The following is an 18,217-nucleotide window of genomic DNA, read 5'->3' as shown; positions in this document are numbered from 1 at the left end:
CTGTGAATGAAAGGGCCGTCGTGTGATTTCAATCACAGATGAGTGTACTCTGAAGTGTCTAGCGACAACGCTAGCAACCAGCAACAAGTCCAGCCTACATGTGCATAACTTATAGTGGACATAGGACAGGGTTGTTGGGACTGCATAATGGTCAGGCCATATAGCACCAACTCGGCAAGTTCTTTACTGTCACCTGAAAGGAAAATTTCCTTAGTTTACTCCGAAATTACACCGCTCAGATGTATTAAGACGCCCACCGGACATCTTGAGTCGTTACACTGTGTCAGAGCATAGCTCCATGGTCAGAGCTGCCCCTCACGTGTCTTCATCGTTTGGTAAACCATGGAGCTATAAAAAAGCTCAATGGTTAAACTGAATTTGATTGACTCCAATAATCACTGAAGCGCGGAGAGTGGATGTCACGCGGCAGTTATCCCAAACCTGAAGGACAAGGTTCATCCTATTGAAGTTTAGACATCTTGGGAACGTGAGGGCAAGAAGCCGGATCAATCGTCATGACTTACATTGGTCCTCCAGACCTCAACATGATGAACTTGCTTCCTGGCCCAGTTTGCGGACACAGGAGCAACAATCCTCACCCTAAAGTAGTAAGTAGGAATGCATTCAGTCATCAATTAAAGCCAACAGGGTTCCATGCACTTACCTATTTTGTATTTATTTTTGAAGTACATTATCTCTGATTTGTTTTGGATCTTTATCCAAGATATCTTTAGTTGAAGAGAGGTAAAACCTTGCCCAAGAATTCTTGTAAAACTAACATGGCGTACTTTCTGTTAAGAAATATTTTATGCTTTTTGGAATTCTTGCCTCGAATTTCACGCAACTTGTGACTTATGATGACACGTAAACCTTTCCCATTTCGTACCTCAAACAACATCTATATTTCCACCCACGAACTGAGCTCGTTGAACAATCTCGTAGGGTCGGCGTGAGTTTTTCTTAAAAATCAGAAACACAGCAGGACGGCTCCTATGTCCTCTTTCCGCAAACACTCACTAGGTAAATCTGCTTCAATATTTGTGGTGCCTTCCTCTAAAGAGCAACACTCCATTGTCTGGAGCTATTCAAGGTGCAGGCCTCCCCAGGGCTGGTGTATTCATCGCGCTGCTCATCATTGTCAAGCACCTAGTGACAACATGAATATTTCAGTCAAGTTGGTCGGCTCCTTTCACAACGCCGTAAACCTCGTTCTTTTATTCAGAAGTTGTGTAAACTTCACGACTTCGTATGACAAACAGGCAAACGAAATACCCGCTAGAAACGTGCTTGATTAATCCATTCAAGCTATCTGTGTCAATGAAGCAAATGCTATTTAAAGTAAAGTTGGAAAGTCAGTGTGGTATTGAAATCGGTACCAATAAAGCAAGGCAGCTGCTTAAATAACGAAGAGGTTCTTGTAAAACGTACTACCTTTTAATGTTTAACTTGGCCTCACTTTTATGTAGGGAGCAATGAGAAAATCTCACCAATGATAAAACTCAAAGTCTGTATGCTCCTTGAGATTCCCCTATAAGCATCACCTGCAATAGTTCCCTTTATGATACGTATTTCTTCAAAAAATATCAAAAAGGCCTCAACGCAGAAGCTTTTGTTCTGTCAAATCTCACTTCACTTACCAAAGCCTGAATGCGTGGCGATTGTGAATGATGAGCCTGCAACCTGGATGGCTTTAACAATATACAGATCCATCAATGAAAGGCGAGGCTGGTGGAGCTGGAGGCCGCATTTCCTCCTGGTCGGACACGGAGCTATACTGCTTGGCGAGTCTCTGCAAAACCCTCTCGTTAATGGTGTCAGTGAGCAGAACATGTGTAGCGTTTGGATGAGAGAAAGTGCGATTGCTCCTACCAAAATTCATTACAATCGTCCATGACAATGAAGACCACCTCTTGGGATCAACGTACATGCAACATCATTTCTTCCACTTTTTGTGAAGTCGGACGTAGCCAACTGTTATAAAAATCCTAATCATTTATTTGAAGAGGCTTATAAACGTCATGTTGCTTTTTCATCACTATAGATGACTGCTTTTCAGCAATAGTTATGTTGTTCAACCTAATATTAATTTGAACATGGATAATGAGTTCCAGTGATTCGTTTGTTTTCATGTTTTACTGGCCTCGTTAATAAAATACTTGTCCCAATGTAGTCATTCTTACAGCTCGCCAATTTATATCCCATTAAGCCTCAAAAGGCAAATAGGATTCATAACCAGTTCATCATTTAATGGACTTCTGACATCCGTTCAACACGGCACTTTCTGATTGTGACTTATTTCCGTTCTGGGCCTTAGAAACGCACTGTTGATCTTCTGATACTACCCTAGCAACAATATTCACACGATCAAAGGAGATACACGATTGGAAGTCATTGTTTGTGTATGATAAGCTGTGTAAAAATCCGACCAATAAATAAGGGTATGGTGCGAAATGGCTGTATAAACAGGTTTTTATTGGTATACAAAAATGCGGTATGCAGTCGGAAAGGCGTGTTGTGTGTTTGCTCACACCATAAGATAAAATAGGCAGTTGCACTTTAAAGGGTTGATAGACGCGTCTCTATGGAGACGGTGTCATAGTGGGGACATCGTGAAAAAAGCAGCAGTTGTACGGTTTGAAACAAGGGTGTTTGTAGCAGACATTTAGTAGGATTCAATAGGTTGCTTTGCAACCGATAGAAGTTGTAATTTTATATTCCCTTTATCATAAATTGCCGTCATCAACAATAGGGTATTCCTTTCAACCCTCACCGCATAAAAGATACAGAAAGAAGCGTCTCTAAACTTTACGAGGCCCAGAATTCGCACGTCTGGTACTAACAGTTTCTGTGTACTGTACATGTAGTTTACACTTCCATGAAACCATCAAATTTTGCAAAAAAAGAAGCTCTCGGAACGTTAAGAAAATATTATAAATTGGGAATGCACAGATAATTTTACGGAGGCTTGACATCAAACTAAAACGAGAAGATTTAATGAAGTTAAAGTTTGCTCTCTGTATCTTGACACCGTGGAACACATTCATCATAGAAAGCATCTTACGAGGTTGCATGCAGGCCGGTAGGCCCACTTATCCTACGCGGACTAAAATCGCATTTTGGATGCCTTCAAATTTCTGCTATTAGAAATTTTACGGCCCCTCAAACTGCGGAGTTTGGGAAAAAAAGTGGGAAGGGTCGAACAGGCCTACTAGCTTGTATTTTCGCGAAGTCTGGACAAACTTTGATGTGTATCTCAAACAGCAAAGTTATGAAATGGGGATGTCTTTCATAGCTGTCCCTCTCAGCTAGCACGCCCTTAACAAAAGTGCTACCATCCTATTCGTGATTCCACAGTAAGTTTGTTGAGTGTCAGATTCTGTGGATGGGACCGACTCTTCTTGACAGTGAGAAACTCACAACATTTCCATAACTGTGTGATTTCTTTTGTGTGATCGTGAACAGCAGATTGGGCCCTTGGGTACTAGAAACTAATACCTTAACAAGCTATTTTTTCTCCATCTATTTATACACGCCCACAACCGAAGGGAATTTAGTGGATGTTTTTAAAGACAAATCTTAATCTCCACGAGCCTGGATCCTATACAAATCCCTTGTTATGCCCCTGCAGGAGATGAACTCTCTCCTATGCATTAAAGTCTCTGAAAACCTCAAACAAAAACCTACAAAGGAAAACAAGACGTGTTTTCAGTTATAAGCAAAGGCTTATTGAATCTCGAGTTACTTCAATAAGATACTCGATCGCAAGGAAACTGCGAGGCACAAAGATTTGGAGGTCTTTGGAGTAAGTGGAGCGTATCGACGATCAATATACACCTTTAAAGCCCCTGTTGTCATGGGCTCCGTTGACACTCCGCCATGCTTGACGACGGTGCGGTAGGGGACGCTTCCGTGTTACGGGGACAGGGGAAGTTATTGCACGGGCGTGAGCCGGTGGTAACTACACGCGGCTGAGCCGGTGGGCGTTTCGGAAACTTCCTTGTAGGAAGGAAGTGTGAGAGGAAGACAGTCTACAAATGCTGTGGAATGTGACTGCTGAAAGCTCAAGTATTCTGCTCTGACGATAAAAATGAGAATTTCGACGAAAACTTAAAGATCATTCTGCGTGGTGTCACAGTCTTACAAGTTTTGACTGAGGGAGATGGATGACATACATGTACATGTGCTGTGAACTGTGAAGAAAAAACATTCAACGTTGGACAAGCGTGTGAAGCGGAAAGTCGTTGTTTACACCCAAGGCGTCTGGGGAATTTTCCATTGTACAGATCTGCAATCACTACAGAGAGTTTCTAGTTTCGAGTCTCCCTTCAGCAGGGTCGGTAAGCGCGGCCACACTCGTCATGCCGTTCCTAACACCAGACAAAAAGTTTGCAGGGGACACCCACTACAGAGATGAGTACAGCAAGCGTAAGAACAGAGTCTATCAACAGGCTGGGCCCAGACCAACTTCTGCATTCAGGAGGAATAACCCTCATCCCCACCCGGTAGGAAACTTAACTAACCAAGAGTTATCCTATAAATAATGATGCTGATCATGAAAACAAATTGTCTGAGCGGGTTATTTACTTTCCTTTTGAACTTGTAACCTAATCGCTGGAGTACCTTGTTCTGGTGGAATTGACCAAGTCATAGGAAAGAGAGTAATTTCCTCCACTATTTTATATCTTCTGTAGCAATTTATCATTGTTGAAAATCTGAATTTAACAGAAAAGAATCCATTTTTCTTTTAAAAATTCCACGACATAAAAAATAGTTTGTACTCAATGAGCAAAGCGTGTTGTACAATGAAGGGGGGGGGGTACAATTCAAAGTTTTGAGTAGGTTTGGACATAAACTTATCATAACTTCTAATACTGACGAGAACCACTCGTATATCATTCATTAACATACTGCATTATGATTTAATTGCCCAGTAACAATCACTCGAGTACACTGGACTTTAGCCAATATTTTCATGCAGCCAGTCTGTGTATTTGATCAATGCGTCGGTTATAAATTGATTACATATCAGCCACTCGTTCGTTGTTGGGATTTGACACGAATTCGTCGCTATTATTCTGTTCCACAAGTTCAGTTGGCCTATGGGTGATTGATAGGAAATGGTTGGAAAAACTGGGCTTGTCAGAGAGTAAATATGACTTCCAAGAAAAATGGGGTCAGTTAAGTTTTGTTGGTGACATTTCGTACATTGAGTGCATGCAGCACATGTATATCGACCAAAGCCTTCTGCCATGCACATTTCATGTACACAAATGTAATCAAGATAATACGACCCCAGCACAAATTAAAGTTGCCAAAAGAAATTTAACATACCTCCATTTCATTATGGATCTGCTTCAAACCATCACGTGATTTCAAGGATGATTGTTTCCAGTGCCATGTACATTATACCTTCATTTTGGAGCAGAGGCTTTTCTGTTTATGACCAGTTTCAGTTGCGATTACTTCTTCTTTACAACTAGGTAACAACAAATATTGCACTATACCAAGAGACAACAAAACGCAAACGCGTTTAGATTTTACTGAACTGTATGTCTGTCAAGTCTTTTGGTCGAGATTGCAATAAACTTACTGGGAGTTTTTTATGTTACAAGACCTGTCCCCTCCCGCAAAACAAACGCAGTAAAGAAACTTTCAAGTTAATAAGGATTTATGGACCCAAGACGGAAAACCGGACATTCTTAATAAGAGGTGTTAACGGTTTAAATCCACAAAACTGCAATGAATTTTCCGCAGAATGCTTTGTTATACACTTGAGATGTGAAAAGTTTGAAAAGCTCACAATACTAGACTGCATGGCATCACGGACTATTGACAAAACGAAACAGTGTTGACTTTGTGGCTACCTTGCCAACGGAGATACAAACCAAGACCTTTTACGAAAATATTTGCAGAACTTGTAAGTCACAGGATAAGTCAATTGGTGTTTGGAGTTTAGTGAAAAGAAACCACAAACAAGGAAACAACTCACATGCTGGAGGAAAACAAACGCCAGAGGTTAAGCAAATCGAAGAACAGTAGCTACCACTTTCTATGTACACAGTCTCGTTTACTTCATGAAAGTACACGTATCGAGGAAACAAATTTTTCATTGTGCAAAACCTGACAAAATTTTTTTTGTTAAAGAAATGTTTGTCTCATTGTAAATACTTATTGAATTATTATGAATGATAAAATGCAGAACTTGAATTTTTGAACTGTGTTCATATCGCATAGACCTTAATGACAAAATAAATTACTTTCTTACTATATGGTTTTAAAATCCCCAATAGTGAGAAAGAAAAATTCTTTACACGCACAGATATGAAATGCTCACATTTTCTTTAATAACCTTGTTGCTATGGTGAACAATTCTCCTTTGAATCTGATAATGTTCCTGTGGTGATAATACTAGGCCCTACTCTTCCTCTGAGTAATGCAGTTGGGTGTTAATGGAATGATTTCATCTGGGAAACCAATTGCATTAAGACGAAAAGCTCGAGGGAGAACCAGCGGCTTCAAAGTGATACAACACCAAGGTGTAAGTCTGGCTCACACCGCTTAATGGAAAGCCTTAGCACGTAGGTTTGGCGTTACTCATTTGAATTGGTCTAGCGAATATCTGTTAGAGCCTTTTTATAGTGGGGAAGGTGATTCCATGTCTGGATTGAAAGGGGCCTGGTAGATTGGTATCCCCTTTTCTTGAAGAATATCGGGTCTGATTTCGGTACAAGCGTTGCTGAAGAAACTTTTAAAACAAAAGCTGTAACACTGCAGACTGTTTATTTTTCTTGAGCAAAGTACGGAGCACTCTACCGGACGATTTCGTACTAGAATCTAACTTGAGTTTCACCCAAGTAGAAATTTTTGCCCGCTGCAAAACATTTTTCCCAGGAGCACTAGCTTTCAAAGAGAACTTGAGAGTATAATTAGGACAGAAATGCTTTAATTCGTATGTTTCAGCTCTCCTCAAATGTCGAGATGGCAGCAGAGCCCGCGGCACTGCTGTTCCTGCAGGCATAGTGAAACTTGTGCAACTTTCCACGTTTTACTTGTCACGTTTTGAGCCCTTAACAATCACACAGCATCGAGCCTTCTATCTCAATCCTTCTAACAGCATTTATAGCTATCCTGTTTTCATCTCTTGACGCTGATGACTTTCTGGATGTTGCAGCTTCCGTAGTCGAGACGCTTTCTGTCCATTGCGTCCATTTTCCCCGCGGCAAGTTGAGTAGACAGGATCACCATCACTTTGCAAGACATGTCGACCTGCGAACTCCACCGATTTCCGATAATCTCGTCTGCTCTTGTCACTGGCGCGAAAAGACAGAAACAGAGGAAAAATACCCTGGGGCAAAGATATTTGTTCGATGGATGTACTCTCTCTTCAAAATCGATGTTGTCTATCACTTCTCATAAAAATCAGCCAGGTGGATTACAGTAGAACCTTCTGCCGTCAAGTTGCAGGCCTATGTGTTGGATGTTGATCCTGTTGGTTGCTAGGCAACATAGTTGTCGTATAGTCTCCAGAGAATATTGTATATACTTATCACATGTACCCGGCTGAAATTTCCTATAAGCTCAATTATATTTTGCACAGATTCACTCTTTCTGTGTCTCAAATTATTACAGTGAAAACAAAAACATAATTTCAACCAAAAAATTAACATTCATTCGAGATGTGTATTAAAAGTGATCATTGACGGGTCTTTCATCAACTACATGTGTACAGTTCAAATTTTGGCTTCTGACTGTTGGCCCAGTTAGGTCTTTATAATACTACAGTTCATTTTGATAACGTTTGTGCTGACGTAAAACTGTCGCTTTTAATGAATTTCTGATGGGCTATGTTTGATCTTTGAAGGACGTTTGTGATGAACTCCATTACAACACCGATAGCTGGAGTCTAGTGAAATCATTTAATGTAATACGTCACTGGAGCTGTACACTACCAAATACCTTCACCGACGGGACTTCGGAGAATTGAACACTCCCATGGTCCGCCAACAATGAGAAAAGAAAGGAAAATAGCAAAAACACCGGATGAAACCATCTTAGCCAGCTAACTCTCACATTTGAAGCAAGAAATGGGACGGAGAGAACCCCCTTTTATGCTGCCCATTGTTTGATCGGAATACAATGTATCAGGAATTCCTTTCAGAAATTTAGGGGAATGTATTAGGTAACAATAGGCTAGAGTGTGTATAGGGATTGGACATGTGAGTTTGTTTCTGCATTCAATTGGGGACCCTGAACAATAGAGGACAATATGGTCTCTGACTGACAGAGGGTCCCCGATTGACAACTGTGTACAAAACATATGGGTGGTCTTCTACAAAAGTTAAAGTACAAACAAAAGAGGAACAATAGGGGGACCCTGAACAAGGCAAATACACACTTGGGTGTGTGTGGGGGGGGCACCCCTGCGTCCCATATCTCGCATGCTCGGTACAAACTTTCCCTCCTGAACCAAACTTAGATCAACCCCTGATCTTGAGCATTGAGTTTACTCGCCAGTCTGAAAAAAAAATTCAACTGGGAAGGGACAATGGCCATGTGTGGACAACATTCCTAAAATGATCAGCGACCTTTCTTATCAGTTTATTTTTCATTTCACTATTTTGTTTGTATTACCTAGGACTTCTTGATGCCTAAGAATCTTGTCCAACAAGACAAGGAGCAGATGTTAAGATCGAGAGTAACTGAAGCTGTACATCAGTACATGGACAAGATGATCCGTACCGGAAGAGATCCCCTCAAAGAAATGGAACAACCCAAGCGATCAAAGGCCCCGGCGTTCAGCACGTACAACAGAGGTATAAGCAATCACATTATCGCATTAATTAACAAATAAAGCAAAATTGATTAATCCTTCCACCAATTTGGTTCAATTGAATACTTGGATAATCGGAATGTCACTTAGTGTCGCAAGTGTGTATGAGCCATCAGTTTGAATTCCAAGACTTTGAATCGTGCACAGAAGAGGTCAACAAAAATGACAAAGGTTCTTGTTGTACATTCGGTACAATACGCTAAAACTGTTGATGTCACTTCTACAGTTCTACGAATGGCATTTGTAGCCTACTTTCTTTTTCGGCGCAGACACTGCATTTGGAACATTTCTGCTTGAACACCCTTGAATGCACTGTGTGCATCTCCTGTGGCTACATCCTGGGTTGCTAAATCTTTATTCTTATATGTGTAAGAGGGATAACGAGCTGGCTTGTTAGTGATAAGTATGAACCACTGTCATTTATATATGGCGTGTAAACTTCCCATTCCATTTTGAGAAGCTTTTTCAGGAATTTATTTCACTGTGTTTGTTTGCAACTTGAAGTTAGAGTCGCAGTCCGGTCATAGCACCCCCGACAGACATCCTTCCTTCCGTGATCCTTTTTAAGTGTTCGCCGTGGGAAAACTAAAGTTGACCTTTGACTTGAATGAAACTTTTCCCCAATTTTAGCACCAAAGGTTGACCTTTTAAAAGGCTTTGTCAAACCGACGGTTAAGATGCTGGAAAAGGTCAGAAAACAGGACCGGAAGCAGATGAAAAGGGAACGTAAGTAGACCTTAGAGAGAGGTCATGACTTCCGGCTAATTGCATGTTGGTTCTGCCTTTGTAACCCTTAATTCTTGTTTCCAAGTTTATGATTTTATTCTTTTTAAACACTTTTAATAGGTGAAGCTTGCAGTAACCATATATTTCCTGGTTAACAATGATTAATTTCATTTGTCAACTTGATGTTGAAAAGCTTTGAAGTAATTGCAGAATACCCCACCACTCTAAAAAACAGCCCCAGGAATGACTGGTTACGTGGGTACAAGGTGAAAGTCCCTCGAGAAGATTGTGACAGTTGACCTTTACCTGGCTATGAGGTTGATCATGCGGGGTGGCGGGGTATTCTGCAATTGAACTAAAGCTTTAATTGGGCTAGAAGTTTAGCCATAATCAAAGTCTTACTGGTATTTCTTACGTTCTACGATCAAATTTAACCTATTGTGTTTTTGTCATTTGCATGTTTCTTGTTTCAAGACTTTATTGCTCATGTTACATCCTTTAATATCTGATTTCTGAACTCATAGCCTAGCAACCTTTCGTTCAACTTTTCGTTTTCTCTTTTCATCGAATTTTACTGCTTTCGAATGCTGTGTGCTTATAAACAAATCTAACTTTCCAGATATTAGAATGTAACACACAAAAAGTTGTCCAGTGTCTGCTAATTACATTGGCCCGAAATGTACACAAAGAAGAGGGCCTAACGTTTCTGTCTTAGCAGAATCATTCTCAAAGGCCTTTGACAAAGATTCTGTTTTGATTTTTAGAAACTAGATTATAATAGTAAAGCGATATGAAATCAGCTTATCTTTAATTGAAACATCCATGAGCAAAATACGTTATTTGAAGACTGCATGGTTCAACTTTAAGCTTTTTATCTTAATGCTGTAACTGGACCACTCTGTTGAGAGGCGTTTCTTAAGTCCTTGAGGTAGTGGGTAGAAAGTTTAAATGGAAATGATACATTTTCAAATTTAATTCATTCCATTTTTCACAAATTGAGAAAATATTTGAAAAACAAGCTTAAAAATAAAACACGCCCTGCCAAAAACAAAGAAAAAAGACGAAAAATTACATTTGTCAGGAGCGTTCGACAGATGGCTTCAATATCTCGTATGATATTTCAGCTAAAGCTCTTAAAGATATGAAGTACAACAGAAGAAAATTTCAAGATCGCTTGATTTTTCCAACCTTTAAGTTTCTAAAATAATGTGTGGCATATAGCTTGCTTCAAAATGTGCGATATACAGCCAATTCATACCTTGCATGAAATGAAATTTCTCGTCTGCCTTATGGTTTGATCCATATAAAACTCAAGGATGTTTTTGTATCTGGGAATATGTTTTCCATGTGTATTTTGCCCTACTAAATCCGACAAAGTGGAAATACAATGTAGTACTAGACGTCTCATAGTGAAAAATTACTCTAAATCTAGATTTAGGTTTGGAAAAAACCTTCCAGTGGAAACTCAAGTGATATCTCGAACTTTTGGAGCGAAGAATTTTCAACCAAATTTGTTTGGCGGTTAGTTTTAATTCGAGGGAGTACATTTTCTCTCGAATGGAGAGAATTGTCATACACTCTTAAGAATTTAGGGAGTAATGAGTTTGCTTGAGAAAAAAAGGAAAGACATTTTTAAACTGTTATTGTGCACAAACCACAATCTTGCTGAAACTATAATGTAGAGTATGTTGGGTCTTGGCAGGCGGGAATAGCTACAAGAAGGCGTCCAAGTCGTATGGAGATCTCCCAGAAGATGTGCAAGAGGAGCAAGATGAGGAACAGGAGATTGTTATCAGGATTCCAGCCAAGACTCACAACCCATCCAAGGCGATTCGCTATAGGGTAGTTCGAAAACCAGACGCTCCGGTAGAGCAGTGGGTTTCACATACAGGTGGGTAAAAGGAGTGCAAAAAGTATATAAGCTTCACCAAATTTAGTGGGTTTTCAGCGGTTACAACAGAATCCTAGCAGATGTGATTTATGAGTTATCAAGATTTGGTAACTGTTAAGTAGCGATTGTAAACTGATGTCTAAACAGGTTTGCTGCATGTATAAACCTTATTTGCCTGTAGCCTGAGTACTGTCCATCTGTGTAGTTCGAGAAATACTGTTATCAATTTTTCCCCATTTGTGATGATGGGATTCCCATGAATCGGATTTCAAAATCACTTATCTTCCACACGGTTGTTAATACCTCAGGCAGTTTCCTTATTCAATTATGCACAACGTGACCGTATATCAACATTTGATAAAGCCCATTGAGATTTGATAATGCCCACTGCGTAATAAACCGCTCTGGCACTTGGATACTCCATCCCTATTGATAAAGGATCTGCTTGCAACGCGGCACGTAGAACGCGCCACGCGCGTGCCAAGTCCATATATGGAGATTCCTCTGGACAACTTGTACAAGGAATACACCATAAAATGGACGGGAATGTTCGAAAAAATGAAAGTTATAGTCTAGAACAAACTCGTTTCATATATATCATATGTTGACTTCTGTTGACTCCCTGACTTAAAAATAAATATGTGCTTATCCCCTTAATAAATTATTCAGGTCTTGAAATTTGAAACGATTTGAGATCGGTTGATTCCGGTTCTGTCTTAACCCACTGAACAAACTTCAAGCGGAAAGAGAACATTGAGAGTGATGATTTCAGAAATTTGTTTTTACATACAAGTTTGTTCAGCTCGACATGATCATCGTTTTTGTAGGTAACGTTCCGGGACTAACCGGAGTGAAGAGAGTGCACACTCCACCGACACCTCCCCCGGACTCAGCTCGCAGACCCCGCACGGCTGGATTCGCTCAAGAGAAACATCTTCGGAGTAAATCAGCACCTCTTCTTGACAAGGTATTGTCATATTTTCATGGATGTCTTTTACCTTAAAGTTTCGATTGAAGTGATGATTGCAATTAATAAAGTGTCGATATCATCGCCAGGTGATCATTTTGAATTTATTGTATTGATTCATTCTTTGTTTTAATTGATTTGATTGCTGTGAATTTCATGTGTTACCAATTTTTGTTTGTTCGTTTGCACTTTTGCATGAAACCAGTTTGAGATATCAGTTGAATACACGGACCATGGTCTCTACCAGGCAAGTTAGAGCAAAGTATCTCTGCTTAGTGTACTCTGCACATTCAGTTTCCATCCTTACGTGCATCTCCATGGCAAAGTTCACACATTATACACGGTGGAGCAAATGGGATAAATACATTGAGCTGTACGCTGATGTGCCTGCATTCTCATGACTCATCTTCTATCCCACGCACTGCAACTTTTAATGAATCCTCAAAAGAGACGTAGAGGAGTCTATTCTTCATGAAAATCAAATTTATGAATTTAAAATTCACGCCTCGGTAAATTTCCAGGTGCTTCATTATTGCTTTAATATAAATGATGACAACGAACAAGCGCTTTGCCCGGTATACGTGTACTGCTGAATATTTGGGCAGTATTATGCATCTAGTCTTTACAAAATGTTCTTTCGATGGTTGATTGTCTGTCCCCATCTTTGACCGTGAGAAGGTAAAAAGACTTGTTTAAGGTTGAGGCTATTGAGTTCATTAAACACTGGACACTTAGGCACACAAGTCACAGTTTTGAAACCGATATTGTGCGCATGGTAGATTGTGCGTTCTGAACACCGAAGCCACGTCATTCCCCTGTGGAAATCATTTACCCTTAGGGGGTCATACATGCACAGCACATAATTATTTCAACACCGTAGTTCTGAGTGGAGTAAGCGCGTGATTTATTCAAAGTCACCCAAATGAGATGTTATGATGTTGCAAATGAGGCACCAAAGACAAAAAGCAGCAGTCTCTTTTCATTCACCGTTTTCGGGCGAGAATATTGTAATTAACCCAGTGTCTTGACGTGGGGTGGGGTGGGGTTGGGTGCCGAGTCCTCACAGAGGTGCCACTTTTATGACTCCGTCATTGTAGGCAACATGCTGTTTTTTTCCACCAACGGCACATCAAGTCGAGTCACACATTCGCTTGTAGTGTGTGTGTATAACGCTGTGTGCTTGCTCTTTGTTATTAACTATGTCAGCATGTGTTTTCCCGTGGTTTTTCTATCGATGAATGATTAACAGGCGGATGATGCCGCCGAGCAAGAGGAGAATGAGGAGGATTGGGAAGATGTTGCTGGAGAGAATGAAGCCAAGAGACCAGTACTGGTGAAGCTACAGGTATTGTTTGCTAACGGTGTGACTTGGCGTGTATAACATGCGTGCAATTTGAAGTGAACATGCAGGATCATCGTATATTCACGTGATGGCCTTGTTTCAAGCTGCGCCTCCGTCCGGCTCTGTCCTTAGCTTTGGTGATTCTGACTCATTATAGACTGATAGGGCGAAGCCAAAGATCCGAAGCCAAATATGAACGTCTTTTCATTAGTCTGAGTATCGGGGGCTTTAACAAAATGGTTCCGAATTCAGAAACAAAACCGAAGTTGGAGACGACGTCGACGTTAGCCAAAAGGTCTCAAAGGCGCCATTGAGGATATATGTTGCCAATTGCATTTCTTGTTCAACAATGAAACCTGTCACTTTGCTGGCGCATTCACCCAGTAATCCACCTTCAAGTTCAGTGGCGTTTTCTTATCATTATTCTAAAACTGCTATGTGCAGCAAGACAGACAAATGTTCTGTCAATGCAAACTATTTGGTATTTTGTTCTCCATAAATTCTACTCCTAAATGGATTTGACCAATTCAGGAATAACGCTCATGGTTTTACTGTCAAATTTGATTTTCTTATAAACATTCAACTATAAACGAACGCAACCCGATCTGGGGCAACCTGTTCTTTGTAAAATTGGGTAAAATCAGAGTCATAGGCCTGCACCTACTGGTGACAATATGTGCTACCTGGATGGAGCTGACCATTAGAGCTCGTTAGATGGGTTGCTGGCAAGTTTTTTTGAGCCGTTACCATTTATGTTTGTTCCCATCTATTCTAGCGACCAAAGACGGCAGGACCCGTTCTTGCTCGTAAGATGCTAGTCCATCCACGTATGAAACATTGGATTGAAGGAGCAACCGATTATGGTAAGAACACAGTCTTGGCAACAGGATGAAAATGTCTCAAACTTACTTCGTTGGGAATTCTTTTCTATTTAATTACTTCATTGCTAATTAAAATTTAAATACATCGGCAGTAAAAATCTTAAAACAAATCAATGACCGTGTAGGGGAGACAGGAATAAGATGTTGGAGGTCATGTGACCGTTTAACTGATGGGAGACAACCAAGTAAGTTAACACCGAGGAAAGCTTACACGGACGATGTCACAGTGGACCAAGTTGGGTCCGAACTAGGTCCCCTAAGTTGAAATATCAGGTTTTCAGGTTTCCCTTATCATGTTTGCTATCCATGCTCTGTGGTGGTCCAGAAGTCAAGTTTAACCGAATAAGGAGAAAATACACGGTTCCTGACCAAAAATGACTGCAGTTTCTCCTCTATAGCTGACGCAGGATTGCTGGTTCAAACGAATCAAAGGTATCTTGCGTGGATGTAGTCCTGAGCAAGATAAATAATTGTATTTGTTTTGCTCCCTGCAGGAACAGGCTTGTATGGGTAGAGTTTATTAAATTTTGTGTCTGGTTTAAATGCCACTGTGTAAAAGTAGATCTTACGCATGAAAAAAAAATGGATAATCAGGGAAGGAAGAGAACGTTGCGGGTATGAGTTGAATTTGGAAACAAAATCACCCAATCTCATTGTACATCCCAACATTGTTTTATCAACAGAGAAAGAAGTAGCTTTCAACCTGCTCAAGACGCTTAACGGAAGCGAGCAGCCACCCCTCCCGGACGATTTGAGAACCACAAACCGCCCAAGTCAGAAGCAGAAGAGTATTAAAGCGAACAGGATACCACAGGCAACTCACATATATGTGCCACCTTCACCAGCTCCAAGGAAGCCCGTTCCCGAACGGGAAGGCAAGATGGATGCCACAACCAGAGAATGGATGCGACAAGTGGAGCAGAAAATAAACGAGTAAGAAATTTCTTGGAGGATTTAAAATAGGATAACACTTGGATAGCATGCCATCAGAAGTATTTTAATCGTGTAGCGAGAATTTAAGCATGATTGTAATTCCTAGGCAATCTCCAAAACAAAATGAAATTATTCTTGCAAGGAAATTGTCTATCAAATAATAAAAAAATCTAGTTAATTGCTAAAACTGTTCTTTGTTAAAATATACCCCTTAAATCTAAAATGACAGAAAACCCAAGAAACCAACACAAGATGAAATAGAAATGTTCAAGTTTTTAAAGGGAGTCGCCCATGACAACAGGAATGATGAAGTTGCTGTTAACTGACTGATGATACATGTATTGGCAATGATGTGTCGTACTAAAGTCTTGTATGATAAATTGAAGAAAAAAAAATCAACATAAAAACAGGGTTTTACTTCTAGCCTAATGCAAAACCTACACAATTTGCATTAAGCCGGACTACTCTACTCTTTGTTCACTGAAGGAGATCTGAAACACCGATAGAGAGAAACTACGCCCAGAAGATAGAGCTCCGCCCGACAGTCCGCCGTCAGCCACGCCCCAAATCCCTCGGTGACTACACTCATGAGAACAGTTTCTTCCGGTTCTCCGTCCCTTCCTACCGCCGCAGCTTCGTCATCGCTCCTGATTGGGTGTCTGAGACGCTAACGCGACGCCGAGCTCTCAAAGAGAACCCATCAGCCAATCAACTGCGGTATGGCTCAGCCTGATTTGCGTCTATTTGCATTACATTTACATAATAAGCAAGAGATTAAGATAGCAGGTAACACTGGTTAAAAGAAGTGAATAAACAGCGACAATATCAATGCTGAACCCAACAATTTTATTGTTACAGTAGTAAATCAAAGCTAAAATAATATATTGTCGAGGTAAGGCTCACTTTTAGAATCAAATTGAAAGTTTCTCCAGGACTGCAAACATTTCTTGGTTTTGACAATCAACAGTTTAGCAATTTTATCAATTTGTTTTCACTCTTTGGTGTGCTAAACCGTAAACAAAATGTGTGTTCAACTCCAATAATTCCTTTTCAGCAGTGCGTTTTCCTCCTCGTTGGAATCTTCAAATAGCAATGTAACCAACTTGTGATAACATTCCGTTGTGTTCGTATAGTACTGTACATTGTAGGAGCCACTTTCATTTCATCGCGCGCGATGACCTTAGAAACATTTTTTTTCCCAAGATCAAAATCTCGTCGTGTTTTATCACCTGTCAAGTGCCGTCATGACGCGTCAACGGCTCGCCCTGATTAGCAAAATAAAAGATACCTGCGAAAAGACTTCTTTACCCTTTACGATGTCCCACTCGCACAGTCAAGGCTCGTAGGTTAGCGGATATGAATTTCTCCATGATGTCAAATAAGGAACATCCGATGTAATAGTTACGGTTTACACAACTGTCGTTTTTGTGCATGGTTTTCATCCTGTAGGCAAGTCTTAATGATGTAAAGCTAGTAGACTATTTCAGTGGAAGTCTATTTGTATATGTCAGGTCAAAGCAGGATATTAAAAGAGTTTTCAATATAATTTTATGTCCTCGTCCACTAATGTCAATTTATTTATCAAAATATAAACATGCACAATATGAAGATGGACTTTATTCAGCTGTAGGCAGCGGCGGAAACATCATAGGAAACATCACCAGTTTAAGAATTTAATCTTCAGTAATTTTTTTTAACGTAGTACAATCTTTACGTTGCCGATATTTTAATCAAGTTCTGAAAAACAAGAAGTCATATTACCGTATGTCCTGTAAATACAATCCATTTCATTTTGTTGTATTCAGCAAAAATGTCACCGGTTGTTCTACCTCCTTTTTTATTGTGCGAATTTGTTTGTGCAGGTTTTGATATACAGTAAATTATCACGAACTCTTCGGGTACACATCATGTATGTTAATTTTCACTCAGTTGATATTAACTAATGGAGTAATCTAAACTCGTTTAATCTTTCGGTCTTTCAATCCACAAATGTGCAAACCTTTGAAAAATTAAAAATCTTAAATTCTAGACCTGTATGTCTGTTCCAGTAAATAACGGTATTGCGTGTCTACTGCAAGATTTGCAAAGAAACTTGACTCTATTTATCAAAGTTAGTTTGTTAAGGTATTTGCTTAATTCCAAATTGTTCTCTGTATGCACAAGAAAAAATCGATTGAAGTGAAGAATCGTGTCTCGTTATCTTAATAAAATTCTCTCTGGAATCGAAGTATTGACTTGATCTTTTCCTCTGGCATTTATTCTCCAGCTGTATCAACTGACATTAATCTTACTAACGGACTACAGCTCAGTTCCACAGTAGAGATGGCCATGCAGCGCTAATCTTTAACACGCTCTATGTGATATGTCAACAATCGATGCGGTACTTGCACACCAATTTTCAACCAATTTTCGTAATTTTTGTGTTAGGTTTTGGTCTTCGTTTTATTTTGAGAGATATCTGACACAATCCTTTGAACTACTGAGGCTTGGCAGCAACTTTTAGATCATGTAGGTCTTCACAATATTTTTTTTTCGAAAACACATTTACACGTGCTCAGACATGCTGACATAAAACAAAATTAACAAATGCACAAGTTATAAAAACGAAACAAAGCGCAGTGGTCAAGCTGATGGGTTTTTGAATAGA

At 40.0% G+C, this 18,217-nt stretch overlaps 1 protein-coding gene across 5 annotated transcripts; it reads left to right on the top strand.

Moving 5' to 3' along the window:
- The first annotated feature begins 134 nt into the window (after positions 1-134).
- On the top strand, positions 135-17,797 carry LOC110985867 (uncharacterized). 5 transcript variants are annotated; one of them, XM_087136598.1, is made up of 10 exons: positions 135-608; positions 8,636-8,813; positions 9,461-9,556; positions 11,259-11,447; positions 12,275-12,414; positions 12,620-12,661; positions 13,664-13,759; positions 14,532-14,619; positions 15,321-15,570; positions 16,057-17,797. In XM_087136598.1, exons 1-10 carry the CDS (start codon positions 516-518, stop codon positions 16,301-16,303), a joined length of 1,419 nt encoding a protein of 472 aa, XP_086992724.1. In that variant the 5' UTR covers positions 135-515; the 3' UTR covers positions 16,304-17,797. The 5 variants fall into 5 exon arrangements, with proteins under 5 accessions (XP_086992724.1, XP_022102986.2, XP_086992725.1 ...); XM_022247294.2 differs by lacking the exon at positions 135-608 and adding an exon at positions 3,880-4,502; XM_022247295.2 differs by lacking the exons at positions 135-608; positions 12,620-12,661 and adding an exon at positions 3,882-4,502.
- The last annotated feature ends 420 nt before the right edge of the window (positions 17,798-18,217 follow it).

This window comes from Acanthaster planci, linkage group LG05 (genome assembly GCF_054643075.1).
Source record: "Acanthaster planci isolate LZ-2023a linkage group LG05, COTS_SCS, whole genome shotgun sequence".
Taxonomy (NCBI): Eukaryota; Metazoa; Echinodermata; class Asteroidea; order Valvatida; family Acanthasteridae; genus Acanthaster; species Acanthaster planci.
The sequence above is the reverse complement of the archived record's forward strand: the minus strand, read 5'-3'. Positions and strand labels throughout refer to the sequence as shown.

Excerpts from the sequence above, each read along its gene's own strand:
- LOC110985867 (XM_022247294.2), top strand. The coding sequence starts at position 4,359 with ATGCCGTTCCTAACACCAGACAAAAAGTTTGCAGGGGACACCCACTAC. Across the intron at positions 9,557-11,258 it reads GAAGCAGATGAAAAGGGAAC|GCGGGAATAGCTACAAGAAG; the intron begins GTAAGTAGACCT and ends GGGTCTTGGCAG. Across the intron at positions 11,448-12,274 it reads GCAGTGGGTTTCACATACAG|GTAACGTTCCGGGACTAACC; the intron begins GTGGGTAAAAGG and ends TCGTTTTTGTAG.